The sequence below is a fragment of the Bos mutus genome, chromosome 7, assembly GCF_027580195.1.
Source record: "Bos mutus isolate GX-2022 chromosome 7, NWIPB_WYAK_1.1, whole genome shotgun sequence".
Lineage (NCBI taxonomy): Eukaryota > Metazoa > Chordata > Mammalia > Artiodactyla > Bovidae > Bos > Bos mutus.
This window is the reverse complement of record NC_091623.1, coordinates 60,112,903-60,130,041: the sequence shown is the minus strand read 5'-3', so window position 1 is coordinate 60,130,041 and position 17,139 is coordinate 60,112,903. Positions and strand designations below refer to the sequence as shown.

Below are 17,139 nucleotides of genomic sequence, written 5' to 3'. Positions count from 1 at the left end.
GTTGGAAAGGCCATGTCCTACCAGAGGCGCTAAGACGTGTCTCCAAACAGGGACTTCAGCTGCCTGGTCTTCGCTCCACACAGGGAGGCCCTGGCCCTGCCTCGCCCCCACCTCCCCACCCCAAAGCCACCTGCCCACCACCCCTGGGCTCCAGACTGGGTCTTCTGCCCTCAAGCACTTCTTTGTGTCTCACACTAACACTGTACCCAACCGTCCCCCACACCTGCTCTCACCCCGTCCACCACCTTAGACGAAGCAGCTTGTCTTTCTGGGGCGCAGGTCACAACATGGGAGTCACCCCCTACTCCCCTCTGTCTCTTTCCCCTCCATGCTCAACCCTTCAATCAGTCCTGTCAACCTGGCTTCTGAAATCTACTCTGAATCACTCCTGCCTCCACCTGAGCCCCAGCCCCACCCACCACGACCCGCACAGTCCCCTCTGCCCTGGTACCCTACCCCCTCCTCCTTCCCCACAGTCCGTCTCCCACTGTGGCTTAGTCTGTGAGCAGCTAAGTCAGGGCCTGCCCCTCCTCTGCCCACAGCCCTCCAGGGCTCCCAACTCCCTGGGATAAAAGCCCATGTCCTCCCCCAGGTCCTGCACAACCTGCCCCATCCCCTCCCTGACCTCCCCTCCCCACTCTGCTCCAGACACACAAGCCTCCTCTATGTTCCTCCAACATGGTCTGCCCCAGGGCCTTTGCACGTGCTGGAAGCCCCTCTCCACACTCCATAGTACACACCCCTGTCCTCTCTCTCCCCTTCTCTGCTCTGCTCTTCTCTTCCCCTTGGCAGCATTATACCTCTTTTCCTCCTTTACTTACTGTCTGCATGCACCCCACTGGCAACCCCCCACCCCCACACCCCCTACACAGGGACCACGCTGTCTCATTTGGGCTGGCTCCAGCGCCTGGCCCAGCCACTCTTCAGCACCCATGTGTACACAAACACCTGCCCTGCATCCCACAGCCTCAAACTTTCAAGGACATCCCCGGCCCCCAGGATCAAGGCCCACATATGGACACGATGAGTGTGTGATTGAGTGAGGCGCTACTATGACTAATGCTGGGGTCCCTTTCCTGGGTCAGAGCCAGACGCCAGGTCCCCAGATGCCCTCCTGCTGGCTCTGGCATCTGGTTCCTCAGGTTGGACCCTAACCTCTCCAGGCGGCCTGGTGGTGCCTAATTAGTGCAGGGGCCCCTCAACTAATCCCCAAGTCAGTAATCCCCAATGTGGGCGGTCCCACCTCAAGCCCCGAAGCCAACTGGCAGCAGCCTGGCAATTCCCAGCAGGGTTCTGACCTGGACTGTTTTGAGTGGTGACATGGCTGGGGCTGGGCCGGGGCGGCAGGCTGGGTGAACAGGGGGCCTGGAGTCCAGAAGCTCTTTATCCTCAGCCCCCAGGCTGGTAAATGCTGTCACTTAATGAGTGCTGCCAGGGGAGGTGGGTCCCACCTCTTTCTGCCCTACCAAATCTTTGGGACCCCACTGTCCTTACCTTGCGAGGTGGAGAGAGGTACACAGTCCTTGGCCCAGGCAAGAGTAAGTCAGGCTGAGCCTCAGGCCGCCCCACCCAAGGTCCCATGGGCCTCCACCTGCGTTGGGAATCCTGGGAAGCCCACCAGACCCTCCCTTCCCCCATCAGCACAAGCCTGCCAGAGCCTGGACCCCTAGACCTGCTGCTTCTTGGGCCCTTCCCTATCTGCCCTCATCAACTCCAGGGTGCAGACTCCCTCATCTTTCTCCACCCCCACAAGACCCCCGTCCAGGCCCCTGGCCCCACAGCCCTCTCCCTACCAAGCAGCCCAAGTGTGATCACTCTGGAGTGTGACTTACCACCCTGCTTACACCTGCCAGAACCATCAACTGGACTCAGACCAGAACCCAAGTGAGGCCAGGTCCCCACCACGCTCATTCCTGCCTCAGGGCCTTTGCACAGCTGATCTCCTGCCTACATGCTTGACATGGCTACTATTTCTCCCTCGGGTCACCTGTTCCCTGACAGCTCTAAGACAGCAGGTCTTGGTCACCCCTTGGGGCCAGGATGCCCCTTTCACTACCCTCACAGCTCCCTTGGAGCTGGCGTGGCCTGACTCAGGGCTTGGCAGGCATCTTCCATAGAGCACCAGTCAGCAAGTTTTCCCGACTTCATAGGCCACGAGCCCATCTCAACACTCAGCTCTGTCGCTGTAGCTGGATTCCCTGTGGACGACAGGCAAGTGACAGGGCATGGCCAAGCACCAACGAGACGCGACAGACAAAAACCGGCAGGTGGGATGGACTCGGGCCTCAGTCTACGACCCCTGGTCTCACCTGCTTGCCATGGCATCCTAACCCCCACCAACCTGAGGGTGAGGGAGCCCTGGTACTTGACCCCCACCCCCAGCCAGCCTCCATGAATGTCCAACAGGCCACAACCAGGCGCAGGGCGAGAGATAACCACATGACCGCATGAGCCCAGTTGGACATGGGCCCTGCCTGTCCAGGTTCTGAGGGAAGTGGTCCCTCGAGCAGTCCCCATCCATCCTTCCAGGGCTCTACAGGCCAATCCACCTGGCCCAGCCCTCCAAGAAGGCACAGTCATCTGCCCATTTCACAGATGCAAAAACCAAGGAAGAGAGTCCCCAGCTGGCAAAGATGGTCTAGCTCCCGAGGCTGCTTTACAGAAGGAACTGAGTGTGCCGACCAAATGCCAGACATCACGTCACTAGAAAGGGGCCAGGGTGGGATTAGAACTGGGACCCTTCTGCCTCCAAAGGCTGTAGCTGAGTCAGTGAGGGGACAAGGGCGGCCACAGCCCCAGGTTACCATCCACCTGCAGCTGCAGAGGAAGCCTCATGAGGAGGCCCCATCTGCCCAGCCATGATGGCCCCCACTGCTCTTCAAGCCACTCAGGCCTTTGCCTGGGCCGTGCTGGCTTCCTGCCCCTCCTTCAGGCCCCTCAACCATCAGGGGAAGCCCAAGGGGAGATGTCATAGCAAAAACTTGGAAGAGCTCCAGAAGCAAAGACAGGGATATGGAGGACAAGCATCCCGGGCAGAAGGCACAGCAGGTGCAAAGGCCCTGGGACAGGACTGGGTCTGGTGTGCTGGAGGAGCAGGGTGGAGGCCTGGGGGTCTTTTACAGAGTGAGAGAAGGGGAAAGAGGGGAGGGCAGGACATGCATGGCCTTGGGGAGGACCTGTGCTTTTTTCCCAGAGACGTGGGACCCTGGAGGGCTGTGGCAGAGGAGGGGCAGAGCCTTCTGGAGTTGAGTGGCAGTATCACAGGAAGAGACAGATCAGGCCAGCCATGAGGATGGGGCTAAACCAGGAGGAGGCAGAGGGGTGGGGGGAAGTGGGTGGATTTTCAGTCCATTTGGAGGCAAAGCCAACAAAATCTGCCACCAAGTTAGACGTGGGAAGGGGTTGGGGGTCTGTGGGACGAAGCTGACTGTTCTGAAATATCATGGAAGCAAGAAGGGCAGGAGGGAAATAGCTCAGAAGCACCAGACCACAGCACGGCTGAAGCCCACAGGTAGCTCATGGGCCCCCACAGGGCCCAGCCCTCCCTGAGATCCTTGCTGGAGCCAGACACCCCACACAGTCCCCAAAAGCCAGCAGAGAACCCCAGCAGGCCTTCCCTGGACCAGCCTTGGGAACCCAGGTGTTTAAAGTAACCAGATTCTAAACACCACCAACATTTAACTCCCATCAGATTGGCCCCAGTGACCGAGGCCGATAACATCCAGAGTGGAGCTAGCAAGGCTGTGGGCACACAGACAGCCAGGCTCTCTCAGCCCTGCCGGGACTCTTCACAAAGCCCCCAAGCGTCAACCTGCTTGCCCCTGGCCCAGCCACTCAGAGGCAGGGACTTCAACCTCTAGAGATGAAAGCACCATAGCGCCAGGCCACGTCCAAGGGTGTTTACTGCAGTATGGCTGTGACAACAAAGCCAGCTCCAGACACCACCCAACCGTCCCCCACCAGGAGGCCCTGAGTTAGTAAGGCCTGACCGGTGTGGGCTGTTGCTAAAGTTCCCCAAGCACTCTCCACTTGCTGATGCGCTAATTCAGGTACTGCTGGCGGCGTGGCCCCATTTTACAGATGGGGACACTGAGACTCAGAGAGATCAAGGCATTTGACCTTGGAGGTCACAGAGCACCTGAGTGGAACTCAGGCAAGCTACAGTTTCCACCCTCTCAATCATAGCACTGTATTCTCTTTCTCTGAAAAGAACTGATACCAACGTGGGGATGGGGAGTCGGGGGGATCATATTGTGGATAAAAAAGCCAGCAAGGCATAGAATGATAAGGGAAGTACAGCAGGCCTGACCTTTGGTGGCTGCGTCTCCAGGGAATAGGGGTGATGTCTGGGGAGGAGGTCTGTGGTCATCACAACTGGGGGGCTCCTGGCATCAAGTGAGTGCTCCACCCCCCATAGTGTCCACGATAGTGTCCCCACAACAAAGAATTTTCCAGCCCCAACCGTCACTGGCGCCAAGGTGTGAGGGTACCCTCCAAACCCCCTGGTGAATGAGCAGCCCCAGCTGTGTGTTTACGCATCTGTGTGAGCAGCAGGAAAGGCGTGGACAGTTGTTCCCTAAACTTAACAGAAATGGGTTCAGCAGAAGAGAGGGAGCTATTGACCCTACAGTGAGTGAAATAAGCCATCAGCTGTGGGAGTGGGGTTTCTGTGGGTTTGGGGACAGGCGGGGGTCGGGGGGGGGATCTCACTGGTCAAGTCCCTGGGTTCAGACCCAACCACAGCTGGGGCCTGAACTTTATCTGACCCCATCACCTAGCCCCTGATAAGACAGACGTTTGCTGTGTGGCTTTCCTGTGGTCACTGCGTCCTAGGCTGTTTTGTCTCTGCCCATATAGGGCAGAGGACTGCTGGTGGAGGTCAGGGGGCTGAGAAGGGACTTCAGCTGGGCCCCTCCACTGTCTGGTGCTGGCAAGCCATGGCATCACTGCCAGCAAAGAAGCAGGGCGTGGGGGCCGGATGGTGGAGCTGAACGGGGTCATCCACCATGCAGCTCCAGATGGTAGCAGGAAGGGGAGCGGTGGGAGTGCTCCGGAGCCCGGGGTGGGCTGGGGCGGGGTGGAGATTGCTCCCTGCTCCGGCTATTCCTCCAGACATTTCCCTCAACTCCCGGGCAGCGCAGTATCTCCCGCCTGCCACGGAAGCTTCGGGAGGCCCGGGGGAGGAGGAGGATGGGTGCCCCAGGTGGGCGTCCACAGGGACTCGCCAGCGAGGGCTGCCTCGGGGGGGAGGTAGGGGGAAATGGAGAATTCTGATGATCCGGAAACTTCGTACTTGGGAGCCTGAAATTTGGACCAAGAAGGAACCGGCCCCTCCAGGCAGGGACTGGCCTCGGCCTGGAGCCCGCAGGGCTGGGTGAGGCCGCCTCCCTCCCCAAACCTGCTCTAGGGAAAGGCGAGGGATACAGGCCCAGGAGAGGGGCAGGGGAAAGCAGTACCCCCTACAGAGCCACGGCAGCCCCCTCTCAACATCCAGGGAAAAGGCTGGGGGCTCTCCTGTTCCCCACCTGCTTGTAGAGCCCTGGCACTGAAGGTGTCTGGAGATGTCAACCCCTAGCCCCCTCCTGTTAGAGCAAGTAAACCGAGGCCCAGAAAGGGAAAGAACGGCCAGTGAACTAAAAACCTGGTCTGGTGAATTCCACAAAGAATGATAAGGTAGTCAGGAGGCTGACCCGGCTGGCCTTCGAGACCCCCCATTTCCACCACAGCAGCCCCTGCCCTTCACGACCAGTAAGATGGGCCCAGAGGGTGACCGCTTGCAGGGCAAGAGGTGAGGCCCGGGAGCTGACACTAGCAAGGTGGGCGGCCGGGAGCAGAGGGTCCGCATCACCCTTTGGAGGCAGGGCTCCTCACCGGAACGGGGCTACTCCACAATCCCACGCGTAGAGCAGCCCCCTCACAAGACCGGGTGGGATGTCGTCCCCCAGAGCCCTCAGCAGGAGGCAGGCGGGGCACCCACTCACCCATGGCGCGTCCTAAACAGGGGTCGCCTCCCCCCGCCCAGAGGTGAGGACCCATCTTCCCCGCGCGCCTCCAACCGGGGCTGCTCCACCCACAGCCTCCCAGAATGGGGCCCTGCACCCACCCCCGCCCCCAGACCCACAGCTCTCCCCAAGGACCCCAGGAATGGGCGGCGCCACGCCTGAGCAACCGAGGCGGGGTGTTCCGTCCTCCCTCGGGCCCCAGACGACGCGTCCCCTGGCCCCGGAGTGGGGCGTTCCATCCCCCCCGCGAGCGCCCCCGAGTGGAACGTTCCGGCCTTCCTGCAGCGGGTCCCGACGCCCCTCCAGCGCTCGGACGGGTCCACTGGGCCCCGGCAGGGGGGTCAGGCGGGTCCATTCGGAGAGCGGGGAGGGGAGGAAGGTCCGGAACCGTTACCTGCTGTCGCGCCGCTCTCCGCTGCCCAGGCCGCCTCCGAGGTCACGGCCCCGGCTTCGGCGCTCTCCGCCTCGTCCGGCACTTCCAGCTCCATGGCCGCGCGCGGACCCGCCGGCGGGCTGGCGGGCGGCCGGGCGGCCGGAGGCTGCGACCCGAGCTGCGGTCGCCGTCGCTGAACAACAACCGCCGCCGGCTGGAGAGCGGAGGGAGGGGGCCGGGCCAGGGAGCGAGGGGCGGGCCCGGGGCGGGGCCAGGCGCTGCGCCATCGCGCACTTCGCGCATCGCCAATAGGGACTCGGGGGCGGGGCCTGCATGCGTCAGAGTCCCCGGGAGCTCCACGAGCGCCCTCACGCGCCCAGAGAATGGAAGAGCAGCGCCATTTCTGCCAATACTGCTGTAGGGCTCAGTCTCTCTGTCGTGTGCGATTCTATGACAGCATGGACTGTAGCCCTCTAGGCTCCTCCGTCCGTGAGATTATCCCAGGCAAGAATACTGGAGTGGGTTGCTTGATATATTAACGTTATTAAATAGTGATATATTAAAAAAAATAAATAGTGATATAGTATGACAAGTAATACTAATAAGTAAAATAAGATATTTATGATACATAACGTGTATTTGTAATGTGGTAAAAATTAGTTATACATAATAATAACATTCTTAAGTGTCGAGCTCAGTGCTATGCAATATCCCCCAAAGTCAGAGACCTGATTTTTTTTTTTTTAATTAAAAAAATTTTATTTATTTATGTATTTGGCTGTATTGGGTCTTAGTTGAGGCGTGTGGGATCTAGTTCCCTGACCACGGATCAAACCCGGGCCCCCTGCATTGGGACCATGGGGTCTTAGCCACTGGACCACCAGAGAAGTCCCTGTTTCCTTTTCTTAAAACTACTATTATATCCCCATTCAATTTAGTTCAGTTGCTCAGTTGTGTCCAACTCTTTGCAACCCCATGGACTGCAGCACTCCAGGCTTCCCTGTCCATCATCAACTCCTGGAGCTTACTCAAACTCATGTCCATCGAGTCGGTGATGCCATCCAACCATCTCATCCTCTGTCGTCCCCTTCTTCTCCCTCCTTCAATCTTTCCCAGCATCAGGGTCTTCTCCAACGAGTCATTTCTTTGCATCAGGTGGCCCAATTGGAGCTTCAGCTTCAGCATCAGTCCTTCCAGTGAATATTCAGGGTTGATTTCCTTTGGGATTGACTAGTTGGATCTCCTTGCTGTCCAAGGGACTCTCAACAGTCTTCTCCAACACCACAGTTCAAAAGCATGGATTCTTTGGTGCTCAGCTTTCTTTATAGCCCAACTCTCATGTCCATACATGACTACTGGAAAAACCATAGCTTTGACTAGATGGACTTTTGTTGGCAAAGTAATGTCTCTGCTTTTTAATATGCTGTCTAGGTTAGTCATAGCTTTCCTTCCAAAGAGTAAGCATCTTTTAATTGCATGGCTGCAGTCACCATCTGCAGTGATTTTGGAGCCCTCCCCAAAAATAGTCTCTCACTTTTTGCATTGTTTCCTCATCTATTTGCCATGAAGCAATGGGAGCAGATGCCATGATCTTAGTTTTCTGAAGGTTGAGTTTTATCCCCATTACCTAACACAAAACATTACACCTAGAAGATGATAAATACTTGATAATATTGATCAACCAGATGGAAACTATTATCATCCCCATTTCACACATGAGGAAACAGGAGCCCAGAGGGCTGAAGCCACATGTGTGGAATCACACAAAATACCTCGTCGTGAAGCAGCCTCTTTTCTTATTGTGTTAAGAATGATAATATTATTAAAGGGCAGTGGTGAGCTCACCAGTGCCACGGTCAGGAAGTTATTCATTCTGAAGTCATGGTTTGGGGAATAATAAGTGTTGCTATTAGTAGTTTTATTCATTATTAATGATTTCTGCTCAGAGGCAGGTGGGGGATCTGAGCACCCAGTTGGTGTAGGTCGGAGCTGGGATATTTTCACCCAGGCCTGTCCAACTCCAGACACGTGACCCCTCTCTTCACTGTCAGGTTGCTGGCGAGGTCAGCGGGAGGCTGAGACTGGGCTTTGGGGTGCTGGGTGATGGGATGAAGGGGAAACAGCGAGACAGAGCAGCCTTCAGTCAGACCCAGGGCTCAGAAAGATGCTTCTAAAATATTCTCTATCAAAAGTGGAAGTGAAGTTGCTCAGTCATGTCCGACTCTTTGTGACCCCATGGACTGTAGCCTACCAGGCTTCTCAGTCCATGGGATTTTCCAGGCAAGAGTACTGGAGTAGGTTGCCATTTCCTCCTCCAGGGGATCTTCCCAACCCAGGGATCAAGCCCGAGTCTCCCACATTGTAGGCAGATGCTTTACCCTCTGAGCCTAGAAGTCCTCTCTATCAAAATAAGGAGACAAATGAAGAAAAGGGAAGATGTAGAGAACAGGACCCAGGATCAGGTGGAGGGATCCCCCAGCTTAGCTGTTAGAAATGAGCCAACTCAGAGGGGAGGGGATCAACAGATGATGGATACACGTATATGGTCTACCCATACGATGGAATATGATTCCGCCTTAAAAAGGAGATTCTGACACACACTGCAACATGGATGAACCTTGAGGACACGATGCTCAGTGAGAGAAGCCAGAAAACAGGACAAATAGTGTCTGATTCCACTCACCTGAGTTCCCTGGAGGAGTCAGATCCATAGAGACAGGAAGTAGGTGGTGGGGGAGCGGTGAGGAGTCAGTGTTTCATCGACACAGAGCTTCCGTTTGGGAAGCTGAGAAAGTCCTGGAGGTGATGGTGGGGATGGTCGCACAACAGTGTGAAGGTCCTGAATGCAGCCAAGCTATGCCAGTGAATAGTTTGTGAATATATGCTTTGTGTATTTTGCCACCATTTTTCTAAAAGGCTCCAAGAGGAGTTCTTTGGTCCTGATTCATTTTGAATCTGCCTTGAGAAAAGATTTATATCCATGGTTCTCAAAGCAAGGTGCCCGGACCTGCCCCCATCAGCATCCACCAGGAGCTCGTTAGAAATGCAGGTTCTCCGGCCCGTCCCGCCCCACCTAGGGCTCCTGGATCAAAACCTCGGGTGTGGGGACTCATAATCTTTCGCTGAGGCTCTAGGCGTTTCGGATGCCTGATAGAGTTTGAGAACCACTGACTCAGACAACTGGAAGTGCAGAGGAGGGGCCAGGGTCGGGATAGGGCAGCGGCTTTTGCTCCTCGGGCTTCATCCTCCCGTGTCCCTGCTCAAAATTCCCATTTTGCAGGATGGAAACTAAAGCTGCCGCGACTGGGATTGGTAGCCTGGTTTCGGGCGCCCCCTTGTGGCCATAGAGGCTATTACCTTCAGTACTGAGTCCTGCAGGTTGTTCAGTCGCTCAATGCTCAATGGCATCGGACTCTTTGCAACCCCATGGACTGCATGCAGACTGCCCATCACCAACTCCCAGAGTTTGCTCAGACTCATGTCTGTTGAATCGGTGATGCCATCCAACCATCTCATCCTGTCGTCCCCTTCTCCTGTCTTCAGTCTTTCCAATGAGTCTTTTCCAATGAGTCGGCTCTTCGCATCAGATGCCCAAAGTATTGGAGCTTCAGCTTCAGCATCATTTTCAGATCAGATCAGTCGCTCCGTCGTGTCCGACTCTTTGCGACCCCATGAATCGCAGCACGCCAGGCCTCCCTGTCCATCACCAACTCCCGGAGTTCACTCAGACTCACGTCCATCGAGTCAGTGATGCCATCCAGCCATCTCATCCTCTGTCGTCCCCTTCTCCTCCTGCCCCCACTCCCTCCCAGCATCAGAGTCTTCTTCAATGAGTCAACTCTTCGCATGAGGTGGCCAAAGTACTGGAGTTTCAGCTTTAGCATCATTCCTTCCAAAGAAATCCCAGGGCTGATCTCCTTCAGAATGGACCGGTTGGATCTCCTTGCAGTCCAAGGGACTCTCAAGAGTCTTCTCCAACACCACAGTTCAAAAGCATCAATTCTTCGGCACTCAGCCTTCTTCACAGTCCAACTCTCACGTCCATACATGACCACAGGAAAACCATAGCCTTGACTAGACGAACCTTTGTTGGCAAAGTAATGTCTCTGCTGTTGAATATGCTATCTAGGTTGGTCACCACTTTCCTTCCAAGGAGTAAGCGTCTTTTAATTTCATGGCTGGAGTCACCATCTGTAGTGATTTTGGAGCCCAGAAAAATAAAGTCTGACACTGTTTCCACTGTTTCCCCATCTATTTCCCATGAAGTGGTGGGACCGGATGCCATGATCTTCGTTTTCTGAATGTTGAGCTTTACGCCAACTTTTTCACTCTCCACTTTCACTTTCATCAAGAGGCTTTTTGAGTTCCTCTTCACTTTCTGCCATAAGGGTGGTGTCATCTGCATATCTGAGGTTATTGATATTTTTCCTGGCAATCTTGATTCCAGCTTGTACTTCCTCCAGCCCAGCGTTTCTCATGATGTACTCTGCATATAAGTTAAATAAGCAGGGTGACAATATACAGCCTTGACGTACTCCTTTTCCTATTTGGAACCAGTCTGTTGTTCCATGTCCAGTTCTAACTCTTGCTTCCTGACCTGCATACAGATTTCTCAAGAGGCAGATCAGGTGGTCTGGTATTCCCACCTCTTTCAGAATTTTCCACAGTTTATTGTGATCCACACAGTCAAAGGTTTTGGCATAGTCAATAAAGCAGAAATAGATGTTTTTCTGGAACTCTCTTGCTTTTTCCATGATCCAGCGGATGTTGGCAATTTGATCTCTGGTTCCTCTGCCTTTTCTAAAACCAGCTTGAACATCTGGAAGTTCACGGTTCACATATTGCTGAAGCCTGGCTTGGAGAATTTTGAACATTACTTTACTAGCGTGTGAGATGAGTGCAATTGTGCGGGAGTTTGAGCATTCTTAGAAAACTTTAAATGCCATTTAAAATTTTACATCGCCCTGTAGTTCTACTGGAAAACACTGGGATAGGTGCTCAGTGACTAAAGAACAACTGAAAGCACATATCAACTGTGGAGCCTTTTTTGATCACATTCTCTTGCTGCTGTACAATATCTCTATTATTTTCAAAGCATTTATTAGCAGCTGAAATGCCTTGTGTATTGTCTGCTTGTTTATCTGTTTCTCCTAGATGTCTCTCTCTCTCTCTTTTTTCCTTTGTGGCCACACACGTAGCTTGTGATTTTAGTTCCCAGACCAGGAATCAAACCATGGCCCTTGGCAGTGAGAGCACTGTGTCCTAACCACTGGACCACCAGGGAGTTCCCTTAGATTGCTCCTCTCTGAAGTAGGAATTTGCTCTTGCTTATTCGTGTGTCCCCGTGGCATAGAACAGTGCTTGGTACATAGCAGGTGTTCAATAAATATTTGTGAAGTGAATGAATGAATGAATGGAAGGAATATGGGGAAATTTGGGGAGGGAGTGAAAGACTCTTAAGTCCCTTTACCTGCAGGTAAAACAGGAGATGGCAAGAGTGAATGTCGACATTCTAGGAATCAGCGAACTGAAATGGACTGGAATGGGTGAATTTAACTCAGATGACCATTATATCTACTACTGTGGGCAGGAATCCCTCAGAAGAAATGGAGTGGCCATCATGGTCAATAAAAGAGTCCGAAATGCAGTACTTGGATGCAATCTCAAAAACGACAGAATGATCTCTGTTCGTTTCCAAGGCAAACCATTCAATATCACAGTAATCCAAGTCTATGCGCCAACCAGTAATGCTGAAGAAGCTGAAGTTGAATGGTTCTATGAAGACCTACAAAACCTTTTAGAACCACCACCCAAAAAAGATGTCCTTTTCATTATAGGGGACTGGAATGCAAAAGTAGGAAGTCAGGAAACACCTGGAGTAACAGGCAAATTTGGCCTTGGAATATGGAATGAAGCAGGGCAAAGACTAATAGAGTTTTGCCAAGAAAATGCACTGGTCATAGCAAACACCCTCTTCCAACAACACAAGAGAAGACTCTACACATGGACATCACCAGGTGGTCAACACCGAAATCAGACTGATTATATTCTTTGCAGCCAAAGATGGACAAGCTCTATACAGTCAGCAAAAACAAGACCAGGAGCTGACTGTGGCTCAGACCATGAACTCCTTATTGCCAAATTCAGACTTAAATTGAAGAAAGTAGGGAAAACCACTAGACCATTCAGGTATGACCTAAATCAAATCCCTTATGATTATACAGTGGAAGTGAGAAATAGATTTAAGGGCCTAGATCTGATAGATAGAGTGCCTGATGAACTATGGAATGAGGTTTGTGACATTGTACAGGAGACAGGGATCAAGACCATTCCCATGGAAAAGAAATGCAAGAAAGCAAAATGGCTGTCTGGGGAGGCCTTACAAATTGCTGTGAAAAGAAGAGAAGCAAAAAGCAAAGGAGAAAAGGAAAGATATAAACATCTGAATGCAGAGTTCCAAAGAACAGCAAGAAGAGATAAGAAAGCCTTCTTCAGCGATCAATGCAAAGAAACAGAGGAAAACAACAGAATGGGAAAGATTAGAGATCTCTTCAAGAAAATCAGAAATACCAAAGGAACATTTCATGCAAAGATGAGCTCAATAAAGGACAGAAATGGTATGGACCTAACAGAAGCAGAAGATATTAAGAAGAGATGGCAAGAATACACAGAAGAACTGTACAAAAAGGATCTTCACGACCAAGATAACCTCGATGGTGTGATCACTCACCTAGAGCCAGACATCCTGGAATGTGAAGTCAAGTGGGCCTTAGAAAGTATCACTACAAACAAAGCTAGTGGAGGTGATGGAATTCCAGTTGAGCTATTTCAAATCCTAAAAGATGATGCTGTTAAAGTGCTGCACTCAATATGCCAGCAAATTTGGAAAACTCAGCAGTGGCCACAGGACTGGAAAAGGTCAGTTTTCATTCCAATCCCAAAGAAAGGCAACGCCAAAGAATGCTCAAACTCCCGCACAATTGCACTCATCTCACACGCTAGTAAAGTAATGTTCAAAATTCTCCAAGCCAGGCTTCAGCAATATGTGAACCGTGAACTTCCAGATGTTCAAGCTGGTTTTAGAAAAGGCAGAGGAACCAGAGATCAAATTGCCAACATCCGCTGGATCATGGAAAAAGCAAGAGAGTTCCAGAAAAACATCTATTTCTGCTTTATTGACTATGCCAAAGCCTTTGACTGTGTGGATCACAATAAACTGTGGAAAATTCTGAAAGAGGTGGGAATACCAGACCACCTGATCTGCCTCTTGAGAAATCTGTATGCAGGTCAGGAAGCAAGAGTTAGAACTGGACATGGAACAACAGACTGGTTCCAAATAGGAAAAGGAGTACGTCAAGGCTGTATATTGTCACCCTGCTTATTTAACTTATATGCAGAGTACATCATGAGAAACGCTGGGCTGGAGGAAGTACAAGCTGGAATCAAGATTGCCAGGAAAAATATCAATAACCTCAGATATGCAGATGACACCACCCTTATGGCAGAAAGTGAAGAGGAACTCAAAAGCCTCTTGATGAAAGTGAAAGTGGAGAGTGAAAAAGTTGGCGTAAAGCTCAACATTCAGAAAACGAAGATCATGGCATCCGGTCCCACCACTTCATGGGAAATAGATGGGGAAACAGTGGAAACAGTGTCAGACTTTATTTTTCTGGGCTCCAAAATCACTACAGATGGTGACTCCAGCCATGAAATTAAAAGACGCTTACTCCTTGGAAGGAAAGTGGTGACCAACCTAGATAGCATATTCAACAGCAGAGACATTACTTTGCCAACAAAGGTTCGTCTAGTCAAGGCTATGGTTTTTCCTGTGGTCATGTATGGACGTGAGAGTTGGACTGTGAAGAAGGCTGAGTGCCGAAGAATTGATGCTTTTGAACTGTGGTGTTGGAGAAGACTCTTGAGAGTCCCTTGGACTGCAAGGAGATCCAACCGGTCCATTCTGAAGGAGATCAGCCCTGGGATTTCTTTGGAAGGAATGATGCTAAAGCTGAAACTCCAGTACTTTGGCCACCTCATGCGAAGAGTTGACTCATTGAAGAAGACTCTGATGCTGGGAGGGAGTGGGGGCAGGAGGAGAAGGGGACGACAGAGGATGAGATGGCTGGATGGCATCACTGACTCGATGGACGTGAGTCTGAGTGAACTCCGGGAGTTGGTGATGGACAGGGAGGCCTGGCGTGCTGCGATTCATGGGGTCCCAAGGAGTCGGACATGACTGAGCGACTGAACTGAACTGAGCGACCACATTCTTAAGAAATTTTAAAAACCTGGGACTTCCCTGGTGGTCCAGTGGTTAAGACTCTACACTTCCAATGTAGGGGGTGTGGGTTTCATCCCATGGTCAGGGAACTAAGATCCAACATACCATGGGGCATGTCCAAAAATAAATAAAAATAAAACAAGCAGGTGACATTACTTTTAACAATATATTTCATTTAACCCAGTACATTCAAAACCATTGTCATCTCTACAAGGAATCGATGTGTAAAACTAATGAACTATTTTAGGTTCTTTTCTGCAGAGCAGCTCTTCCAAATCCTGTGTGTATCTCACCCAGCTCTCATTCATTCAGACCAGCCACCTGTGGATGGAGATTAGAAAGTGCTGCCCTACTGTGTGCCCAGCAAAGCTCTGAGCACTTTATGGACCAACATTCGTTCAGTTACTCAAGGAAACAGCCCTAGGAGCAGAGGCCAGTGTTGTTTCCATTTTTGAACATTTTGTGCTTGCTGGTTTTTATTGTAGGATAGCTGCTATCCAGTGTTTCATGTTGTTTCTTTTTTTAGGGGGGGGTGATTTTTTTGTTTTGGCCGCAAGGTGTGGCACCTGGGATTCTAGTTCCCTGACCAGAGATCCAACCCATCACCCCTGTATTGGGAGCACAGTCTTAACCACCGGACTGCCAGGGAAGTCTCTGTTCCCATTTTTTGAGGAGAAGAAACTGAGGGGGCCCCGGTGACTTGCCCAAAGCTGCCCAGCTGGGAACTGATAGAAAATTCTCAGAGTAGGGATCCTGCCACTCATGTTGGGGTAGAGAAGCAGATTTTGTGCTCAGATCCTCAGGAAGAGAAGGAGCGGTCCCTCCACCAGATGCGAGACAGTGCCTGGAGAAAGGCAGGGGGAGCGATGGAGGGGTGGGGGATGCGGACGCGGGGGTGCAGGGGGTGCGGGCGGGGGGCACGGGGGGGTACAGGCGGGGGTGCACCATTCATTCACTCAGTTCTGAATTTATTCTACCAGTGTCTTCCACCTGCCACATGGGCCCATCTCTTGCTGATGCCAAGGGCTTGGCGGTAGCCAGCGCAAGTTGGGTGGGACTGGGCATCCCTGGCCTCTGGGCAGTCAGGGGTTAAGGCCAGCAGCTCCCACGTGAGCGCACCTTGCGACAGAACCACACACCCAACCAGGTCTCTCTCACTCTTGCCAGTCGGCTTGTGGTTGTCGCCCTGCTGGTTCCACCTGGCACGGGACCGGCCAGTCTGTGGCCACCACAGAGAGGAGAAGTTGGGCAAACAAGTGGGCAAGCCAGAGCCCAAGCCTCAGGTCCCCTCCCTGCCCCCGATGCCAGGCGGACATCCAGGCCCTGACTGCTGCTGCCTGCCCAGAGGCCACCCAGCCTCCTAGACAGGTGAGTCCCCCAGCCCGATCGGCCTACCACCCCAAAGGTACTGTCCAAATGGGGCTCCCCCCACAAGGTCCTGGGCCCCCTGCCACCTCCCCCCACCACCAGGCTCCTGGGAAGGCAGGAAACCGACACTCCTGTGTGGGCATTTGACATAGTTTCTAAGGGATTATCTGGCCGGCAGTTACTGCCCCTGGCAGCCTGCCCAGGACGCCACAGCCACAGACTTCAGAGGGTCATTGTGGGCCCAGGCTCTTTCAGGGAGGCTGAGGGGGTACCAGTTGGCCGCTGATTCCCCAAATTGAGGAGGGGAGGCTGGCAGGGAAGTGGCAGGTGAGACAAACTGGCACCTGGTTGGTATCTGGACCTCCTGGAACTTCTTAAGAGGCCCCCAAGTTTTCAGACAGTTGCATCTCGTCTCCCCCCACCCCTGCTGCTGGAGCCGGGGGCGACAAGGGTCCTGGGGGAGGAGGGCTTATCTCCTTATCTCGATTTCTTCTCTGGCTGAAATCTTCGTATGGAGAAATGAAGCAATGAGTGGGTGGATGATGGCCACAAGAGTCTGCAGAGCAGACTGTGGGCAAGAAGCCAGGATGGTTTCCAGGCAAAGGAAGATTAGACCCCCAAGAAGACAGAAGTCCCGTGGCAGGAGCTTTTCTGGGTCATTTTCTCCCAAAAAAGTGCAGGACAAAGAGTGCGTCCTAGCCAGCCAAGTGTCTGATTGCACCTCAAAGCTCTTTGTCCGAGATGAAGAGGGCCCTCTGGGGCTCAGAATGCATGAGCGTCCCAGTTGCAGGGTACGGGGTGGGGGCGGCTGGCATTTGGAGTCACTCCTGGGAAACAGAGATGCTAAGATTCAGGGTCTGAGGAGTTAGGAGGGAATATACCTCTGCTGGGGTTTGGAGAGAGAAAACCCCATGGCATCAGAGAGCTCTGACTTCAGTTTTCCACTCTGTGAAATGGGTATAGAGACACCATGTCACAGGGCTGCTGAAAATAGCATATGGTAGAGCACGTAATAAATTCCCAATCACGCAAGGGGCAGGGTAAACTGCCCCCCCAAAATCAGAATGCCAGACCAGCGGCAGCATCTCATTGCCTTCCTGTTTTGCAGAGGTCAA

General features: G+C 52.8%; 1 protein-coding gene across 6 annotated transcripts in view; it reads right to left on the bottom strand.

The window, feature by feature from the left end:
• Positions 1-6,606, bottom strand: part of PIP5K1C (phosphatidylinositol-4-phosphate 5-kinase type 1 gamma) — a 50,175-nt gene extending 43,569 nt beyond the window's left edge. For all 6 annotated transcript variants that reach the window (XM_070373925.1, XM_005895947.3, XM_070373927.1 and 3 more), the window contains exon 1: positions 6,397-6,606. In XM_070373925.1, coding sequence (XP_070230026.1) covers positions 6,397-6,490 — 94 coding nt within the window. In that variant the 5' untranslated portion in view covers positions 6,491-6,606. The remainder of the gene's footprint in view (positions 1-6,396) is intronic.
• Positions 6,607-17,139: the final 10,533 nt, after the last annotated feature.